Source organism: Petromyzon marinus, chromosome 34 (assembly GCF_048934315.1).
Source record: "Petromyzon marinus isolate PM22_M1 ecotype Great Lakes invasive population chromosome 34, UKy_Petmar_22M1.pri1.0, whole genome shotgun sequence".
Taxonomy (NCBI): domain Eukaryota; kingdom Metazoa; phylum Chordata; class Hyperoartia; order Petromyzontiformes; family Petromyzontidae; genus Petromyzon; species Petromyzon marinus.
Genome location: NC_133700.1, coordinates 13,019,071 through 13,027,962, shown reverse-complemented (window position 1 = coordinate 13,027,962; position 8,892 = coordinate 13,019,071). Strand labels below are relative to the sequence as shown.

The 8,892-nt window shown below is 49.4% G+C and overlaps 1 protein-coding gene across 1 annotated transcript in view; it reads left to right on the top strand.

Annotated features, from left to right (window-relative positions):
- Positions 1–4,899: 4,899 nt before the first annotated feature.
- ITGA9 (integrin subunit alpha 9) overlaps positions 4,900–8,892 on the top strand; it is an 83,812-nt gene continuing 79,819 nt past the window's right edge. Inside the window, exon 1 of the mRNA XM_032965788.2 lies at positions 4,900–5,934. Coding sequence (XP_032821679.2) covers positions 5,516–5,934 — 419 coding nt within the window. The 5' untranslated portion in view covers positions 4,900–5,515. The remainder of the gene's footprint in view (positions 5,935–8,892) is intronic.

Here is an 8,892-nt window from a genome sequence, read left to right as displayed (position 1 = left end):
CAGTATAATCTTAAATTTCGAAAAACTACTCATTTCTAAACCTTTTGTAGTCATTTTTTATTAATTTAGTATAAATACATGTTAATTTTGATTCATTTGTTTTTTTCTGACTTTGTGAACAAAAATACACAAATTCGCCCGTTTTCTCATTGAAAATAGGTAAATTTCAAAATATCACTGTCCTGGTCACAAAAGCAAAGTTTGTGGGGAAAAATAGCCATTTTATATACTTTTAGGCATAATAAATTACGAAATAACACTACCCAGGAACAAAAATTGTGTTACATCGTGTAATCCGTCATTTGCGGTGGACGTCCTCAGGGGCGCGCTCTCCCCTTCGGCTGCTGCTCTGTTGGCACCTCCGATTAGCACGGTTGGCTACGTACGGTGCGAAAGAAGTTCAACGTACATACTGTACATACAGCCTCGGCTGTCACCCCTTCTAGCCATCCACGTGTTGTCGGGCGAACATCAGAGACGTCCTTTTTCCTGTTCAGAACGATCGCCGGCCAAAGGGTTTATAACGGTTCTAACGTGATATCCGTGTGAGATGAAAGGGCCGTGCCTTGGCCTGTGTAAGGGTCGCCGTGAACGATCTGCAGACAGACCGGCTTCACCCGTGACAGCTGCACGCGTGTGTGATGGGCAGGCAGTGTAACGCGCATCAGCAGCAGCAGCAGCCAGCCCTCTGATGATGTGGTGACTGATGTGAGGCCCAATATACTATGAACTTCAATGAAGCAGAGACACAAGGGAGAGAACCTTTTTGAGTCGCCTTTGCTTAGAGTGGCGCTTTTAGATTGAATGTTCCATATGCTAGACGTTACTGTCTTAGGGGTGTGACGCTTCGGACAAAACAACACACTCAATCGCAGCAGGTCGCCGCAACTAAGCAGACTTTAGCCTGGACCGTGTCTGTATGGGTGACTGTTATACACAGATTGTTACAGGCAGCTGCGCGGCTGTGCTATGTTTTGGACTGCAGATGGCAGTGCGCAAAAAGGTGTTGTACTGCGCTTCTAATCATAATAAACGCTTTTGGGTTAGATCGCGTAAGTATAAATGTGTACTTACGCGATCTTACTCAAAAGAATTCATTATGAATAATACTGGTCGCGACAGCCTACGTGTTAAACTGCGCTTCTATTCTCCCACGTCTATTACTCCCTGCCCAGACTTGACAGCAGAGACTCGGCCGCAGAAGTGGTTCAGATATCACCACTGATGTTAGCCGTGGCCTGGAATCAAACTTGGGTTTCTAGGTTCATAGAGCAGTGCTAAATCCACTGTGGCATGACCCCACCCTTCACGGACAACCATCGACATGCTTCCATCAGAGACAACATGTAGATCCATTCATTGGCATTGGCTGTGCTGTTGATCAACTCGATCCCGTCACAGAAATATGGAATGTCCATAACTGGCTCAGGATTGTAAACAGTTGCGCACTGCCCCATCCTGGATTCATTTATTTTAAAAGACATTAACCTTTCAAAAATATATCGTTTTTTTAACTGGTGCGCAGTCTGTGAATCCGTGGTTTATTTAGTCTCTTACGCAGCCATGCAGCGTCACGGCATGCAGGGTATGATTGGCATACCGTATACTCCTAATCTTGATTTGAGGTGGTCGCACCCATCAACCTGGCTCATGGATTTTATGTGCGTGACGACATCAGGTGGAGCAGATCCCGTTACACCACGAGTCGCCGGTCATGCGAGCAAACATGAACATGCGTGACCGTTCCCACATTCCTGCCAGCGGCAGATAGGCGGCGTTATGAACGCCGGGACATGTTCATAGTGAGAAGCGTGCCACGGCTTTCAATATCACACGATGCAGATAGGAGTAAGGGCACGCAAGCAGTTTGGGGGACGGAGCGTGCTAGCCAACCACTATCGCTCATCAAACTAGCCATAACCCTCACGAACTAGCCAAACTGACAATAGTAGCACTCCCCTAGCGCTAGCAAGGAGAGTGCTACTGGGGTGGGCGCTGCACCACCACCAAAGGTCCATGTAGCACCAGCCGAGTTCACTCTGCTTAGCGGTTAATCACTGTTATCATGGTGGCCTCCACATCCCCATCCCAGAGGAGCTGCAGCCGGGCCTGCTTCCCCCCAACCCTAACCAGCGAGCCGGTTACCAATACTTATCCCTCTTACCAACTAGCTACTGGTACTATAGCCTTACTTCTCAACCAACTAGCCAACCAGGCACTAGTACTGGCTCCCGTGCTGATCCTAATCACATCTGCAAGCGTCTCGCCAGATCATTTTTTTTCATCGTTTGTCTTTTCAATGTTGGCGATCACAGAGCTTTAAGAATGCAGAGTCGTCAACATGAACACCGTCGTCGTCGGCATCGCAGTCTCGGGAGACCATAGATTTATTGTGCCTTGGGGGTTAGGTCTTAGCGTAGCATCTGCTCTGCCTGGGAAGTCCAATCCGTGAGAGGCAGACTCGGCCGCAGTTGTCACAGATGTAGGCCGGCCTGGATGTTGTCGATGTTTTGGTCGTGTCCTGATGTTCCTTCCTCCTCAATCTCTTTGCTTCTCGTTGATGAGCCACAGTTGTTTCGTTTATCAGCAGCCTCCTGCCAGAGAAGACGGTCCTGGGCAGCATCTTCCCAGGTGTCGGTGTTGATGACGAATGACTTTAGATCTTGCTTGCAGACATCTTTGTAGTGTAGCGGTGGGCAGCCAGCTGATCTCTTTAAGGAGGACAATTCTGCGTAGAGAATGTCCTTCGGTATTCGTCCGTCATCCATCCGACGGACGTGGCCCAGCCAGCATAGACGTCGCTGCCTCAGGAGAGAATACATACTGGGTAGCTGTGCTCTCCAGAACTGCTGAATGCGTGATCCTATCCTTCCAGGTGAGGCCTAGTATTCGCCTCGGGCAGCATAGGTGGAGTTTGTTTCGCCTCGTGGTGTCCAGGTTTCCATACAACGCTGGTGATGCATGCTTTTTACACCTGTACCTTTGTGTGAACTCTGAGTTTTTGGTTGTTCCATACCCTAGATGTCAGTTTTCCAAAGGTGGAGGCTGCTTTTCCGATGTGGCTGCTGAGTTCGGCATTGAGTGACAGATTGTTGGTGATGGTGGACCCAAGTTAAGTGAAAGTGCTGACGGCTGCCAGTGTGTAGTTGTTGATGGTGATAGAGGGGGGGGGGGGGGTTTGTACCCTAACCCATTTTTTGGTTTTCTTCAGGCTGATGGTCAAGCTGAAATCCTGGCATGCTTGGATGAACTGGTCCATGAGGGTTTGTAGCTGCTTTTGGGAGTGTGCCGCTGCTGCAGCGTTATCTGCAAACAGCATGTCCAGAACGAGGAGTGTTCGCACCTTTGCTTTTGCTTTTAACCAAACAAGGTTTAATAGTTTCCGATCTGTTCTTGTGTGTAGGTAGACTCCCTCGATGGATGTCCCAAAGGCTTTGCCGGAGGAGGAGGGAAAGGAATATCCCGAACAGGGTGATTGACAGCCTACATCCTTGCTTGACACCGCCACATATTTTGAAAGGGTCTGAAGTAGACCCATCAAACTGGATGGTGCCTTGCATGTTGTTGTGAAAGGACTGAAGAATGCTGAAGCGTTCTGGGGTGCAACCTATCCATTCGACCATCTTAAAGAAGCCACACCTGCTCACAAGAGCGAAAGCTTTTGTGAAATCAATGAAGGCCATGTCGAGTGGTTTTCTCTGCTCTCTGCACTTTCATGGAGTTGTCTCAGAGAGAATATCACGTCCGTGGTTGATCTTCCTGCTCTGAACCCTGCCTGTGCCTCTGGATAAAGCTTCTCTGCGAGGACCTGGAGTTTATTCAGTGCAACGCTAGCAAAGAGCTTACCAGTGAAGCTGAGTAAGGAGATGCCACGGTAGTTGTTACAGTCACACCTGTCTCCCCTGTTTTTGTACAGGATGACAGTACTGGCATCTCTCGTGTCCTTGTGGGACAGTACCATCCCTCCAGTACAGACACGGCGTGCGAATATGGCTGTAGATTACTCAGCCAAACAAGGGAAGAGCTCACATGTGTCTGAACTAAACGTGGCAGTGAGTGCTGACATGAACATCCATGGCTTAATTTCAAATGGGTCAGTCTGCGTCAGTCACTCGAATATTTCCGCATGCGGAACACCACATCCAGTATACATCTCGAGATTGGTGTGGCTACGAGTCAAAAATGAAGCCCTGCTCGTATTCAGCACTCCCCCTGTCCTGCCACTCCAATCCGCATATAAGTGATTGAAACATCATCGGAGAGTGCAAGATATATAAGCTACGGTACCTTTACATACGCGGGCGAATATTTATATAGAATTAATGGTTATGAAGTTACCGAGCTAGTCAACGGCCGAATCTCACCGCCTGGGCGGTTTGCCACATTAATCGCTCGTGGTGGTGGTGGTGGTGACGAACAGTGGGGGAAGCTTTCACCAAAAATCGCACGAAAAGGGAAATCCGCAAACAACAGCGTACGGATCGGGCCCATATATGTGAGAGCATTGGTCAATGACAATGTAATGAATATACTGTAGTAGATTCAATGTGCGCCTGATATATATACAAGATGTGAATCTACATTGTTGTAGATTTGAACATCGCCAACATCGCACCAACCAGCATAGTGAAGGATGGTTAAACAACTCCTATGACCGACACAGCAGCGTGGAGGACGAGAGAGGGCCTTCTTCCAGGAGTATATTGGCATAGCACTGCTATGTAAAATGGATATTGTATTCATGCACATATGAGCCGCGGGCTTTGAATAATGCGAAGGGCAGGGGATCATGCGGATGGGGGTGGTGGGGAGGGAGAAGTTGGGGTTGGGTGGTGGGGCGGGAGACGTTGGGGTTGGGTGGTGGGGGGGGGTGCGAGATTCGTGACGCACGGAGCCACAGCAGGGCTCCGCCTGTGCTGCGCGCGCGGGTCCACGTGTTGCGTCTCAGTGTGCGCATCAGTGCGCATCAGTCCTCCGTGTGTTCCTGTGTACGCGCCCGTGGTGTATTGGCAGCAGCAGCAGGAGCAGAGGCAGCAAGGGAGGAACCTGCGCTCGTGACACCACGCGCGACGCTGGGATTTGACACGAGCTGTGGGGCAGAGCGTGCGGTGAGCGGCGACACGCAGTTTGGGCCATGCTGAGCTGCTCTTAGCCACGGACGTGAGAGGAGAAACAGAGGTTTTGAGTGGGGGACGGGGACTGCAAGCGGGCTTTAGTTTGGTTGGATTTGCCCACGTTCTTTGCGGGAGAGCTGTCTCCTGGAGATGCGGCCGTGCGCAGAAGTCTCGACATACTTCAGGATGCAGTGGAATTCGTAACATCTGGACTGCGTGCGGAGACAAACACCCCCATCCACGATACTCTGACTTGTACCTCGAGCGCAACACGCGAGGCGTCATACACGACATACATATACGTAAATGTGGACATGCATTTACGCGTGCAATATTAATGACATACTATACACAAACATAGTTATTTACACAAGTATACTCGCTAACATATACAAAAACATATGCATAAACGTATACTACTACACGGATTTACATTTAATGAACATACACGCACTGGTATACCCACCTACACACACTCGCTTAACCACATACTCAAGCGAATAAACACGTATACGTATACAACAAACTCGTACACACAAACTCATACACACATACAAACTGATACACACAAATACACATACAAACTCATACATACAGACACACGCACGCACACGCGCGTACACACGCACGCACGCGCACGTGCCATGGCGCGGCTGGGCCCCCTGTGCCGTGCTCCCCGGCTGCTGCTCCACTTCCTCGCCCTGCTGTGCTGCGCCTGCGCCTACAACGTGGACCTGGGGTCCCGGCTCGTCTTCACGGGACCCAATGGCAGCTACTTCGGCTACTCTGTGCTGGGGCACAGCTACAGGGACTCCAGCTGGTAGGGCGCCACGCCGGGTACCCCTTTTAGCGTGTGTGCACCCATGTGTGGGGTGTATGTGTGTACCCATGTGTGGGGTGTATGTGTGTACCCATGTGTGGGGTGTATGTGTGTACCCATGTGTGGGGTGTATGTGTGTACCCATGTGTGGGGTGTATGTGTGTACCCATGTGTGGGGTGTATGTGTGTACCCATGTGTGGGGTGTATGTGTGTACCCATGTGTGTGGTGTATGTGTGGGGTGTATGTGTGTACCCATGTGTGGGGTGTATGTGTGCACCCATGTGTGGGGTGTATGTGTGTACCCATGTGTGGGGTGTATGTGTGCACCCATGTGTGGGGTGTACGTGTGCACCCATGTGTGGGGTGTATGTGTGCACCCATGTGTGTGGTGTATGTGTGTACCCATGTGTGTGGTGTATGTGTGGGGTGTATGTGTGTACCCATGTGTGGGGTGTATGTGTATACCAATGTGTGTGGTGAGCGGTGGCGCAGTGGTTCGAGGCACTGCGCTACGAACATTCTGAGTTCGATTCCTGGCCCAGGCTAACATTAGTGGTGAGTGGTATCAGAACCGGGCCTGCTCTAGATCGACTCGACCTTGAATGATTACATGAAAAGGTATGTCTAAACTTTGCTTGAGACTCCCCAGGGTCGACTCGACCTTAAATATATACCTTCTACAGTGTGTGTGCGCACATCAGAGAGACAAAGGCAGCCGGGCATGGTCCTGGGCACACGACCCTTTCGTGTTGCGTTCCGGCTTTACGAGATTATCACTAAGCGGTAATTATACCGCCCGTCTGTGCCTATTCGGGTAGCCTGCAATGAGCTACTGAAGTAACACGCGCAATACACACTGGCGTTATTGGGTGTGATAAACAGCGCTGTGTGATGGACAGGCCGGCTTGCACGTGCTACAGCCGAGGTGTGTAATGAAACGATAACCGTACGCAATGTCTGTGTGCATTGTGTAACGTCTGCATGCCAATTGCATTTGAACACGCCGCATTATATTGCACGCTTGGTGGTAATAATGCTGCTGCACGTGCGTATGCCGATGCAACACACGGACCCACCAGCTGCGTAGCTATTTGAGCAGACGGCGTGCCCGGACTCCGGGGGTACGACACGGGACGTTGGGGTTGGGAAAGGACAGCCCCCCCCCCCCCCATTTGGATGATTTATCCATACCAACAACGCTACGTCGCTCATACCAACGTGGTCGACAAGCGCTGTAGAGTTACTGTGATTTCAAGAAGGGGGAGATACCATTGTAGAAAACACTAGAATTGAGATGCAGTGCGTGAGGTCGTTGAGCCCACAGGGGCCAGCAGTGGACTCGGTGACGAATGCGTTCGCTGGGGGTGGGGGGGGGACGATCGTGTCTGTAATGTAGGTTGAACTTCTTTTGCACCGTACATAACCAACCGTGCTAATCGGAGGTAATCGCGGGTAATGGTCGTGTCGCCCACGCGGGATATTTCTGCTAATGCCGCAACGCTCTGCCGAGGGGTGGTTGTTACCCCTCTTACTGTGTAGGTTACAGTTACACAAATGTCAGGGTTTCTTAGCACAGGACCAAAGCCCCAAAAACGCCGAACGGCCAGCAACAATCAGCACTGTTGAGTGTATACTATACGGGGAGTCATCGACTTACGAACGTGTTCAGTTCTGAGACCCGCTCGTTAGTCGAGCGGTTCGTAAGTTGGAACATGAACACAGCAATGCACTGTATTTAAATGCACCTTTAGTCAGTGTGTGTTACGGTTCAAGAAAAAGGGAAACTTGACTTAAAGCTTTCGTGACTGCAGGGATTCATATTCTTTGGGTCTTTTGGTAAAGTCACGTAGATAGGTTCAAAGAAAATAACAAACTACGACGTTTCGATCGCAACACAAGCGGTCGTCATCAGGAAAAGGGGGTTATTTTTGAACCTATCTAAGTGACTTTACCGAAAGACCCAAAGAACATTAAAAAAACTGATGCATTGTTAAACTCATAAATAATTGTACATTTTTATGTAATACAGTACTGTAATAAATATTGTAAAGAAAAATCTACGCGACTACGGGGAGAACATGCAAACTACAAATATACAACAGCCTGTATACCAGGCGAGGTAGTTATCATCTCTTTACCGTGTAGAGATGATAACCCAGGTGGACAGGTTTATAACCCTGTGCTAACCATTGCGCAACCACGCCACCTAAGCAGCTGTGTACATTGCATTGTGATAGAAAATGTGTGGCGGTAAAGCTGACGCTGTACTCTTTCAGAATTGCCCCGTTGAAAAGTACAATACCATTCAGTACAATCCTGATTCATATAGCGTCTGAAGAATGCTTCTGCATATCATGACGCTGGCCAGAACAGATGCTGAATGATTCCCACGGGGAGTAGGACGAGGTCTGTATATCAAAAAAGAGGCAGTCATAGGCAGAGGAGAAGAGGACCTTTGAATAAGTGTAACCATTCTGTTTCTATTATAAAGCTGTGTTATGTAAAATATTTGTATTTTAACAAAGACCCCTCTCACCAAGTAGCGCTCATTGCACTACAAAACCATGGTGATGTATTGAGACTCATTCATTATGTAGTGGATGCGTGCCAGGCTGGCTGCTTGACACTTGAGAGTTGAGATAAGTATGTGTCATTGAGATCAGAACCATAGCTCCAAATTGCCACTGCTTCCCTCTGTTGGCTGATATGGTTGATGAACTTGGGCTGGGAGCTCAGGAGTTGTACTCGTGGGTTTAACACGACTGCAGTGAGCTGTATTCCTCAATGGCGTAGCTATCGAGTGTGCAGGTGGTGCAACTGTATAGGTGCCAGACGACGAAGAGGGGGAATTAGAGGCCCGTTTCATTCCACGCACCAGGGCCCATGCCAAACACGCCGCTACTTCGCTGATATTCCGCTGTGTTGAGAAAGAGCACAACCTAACTGCTGCTGCAAT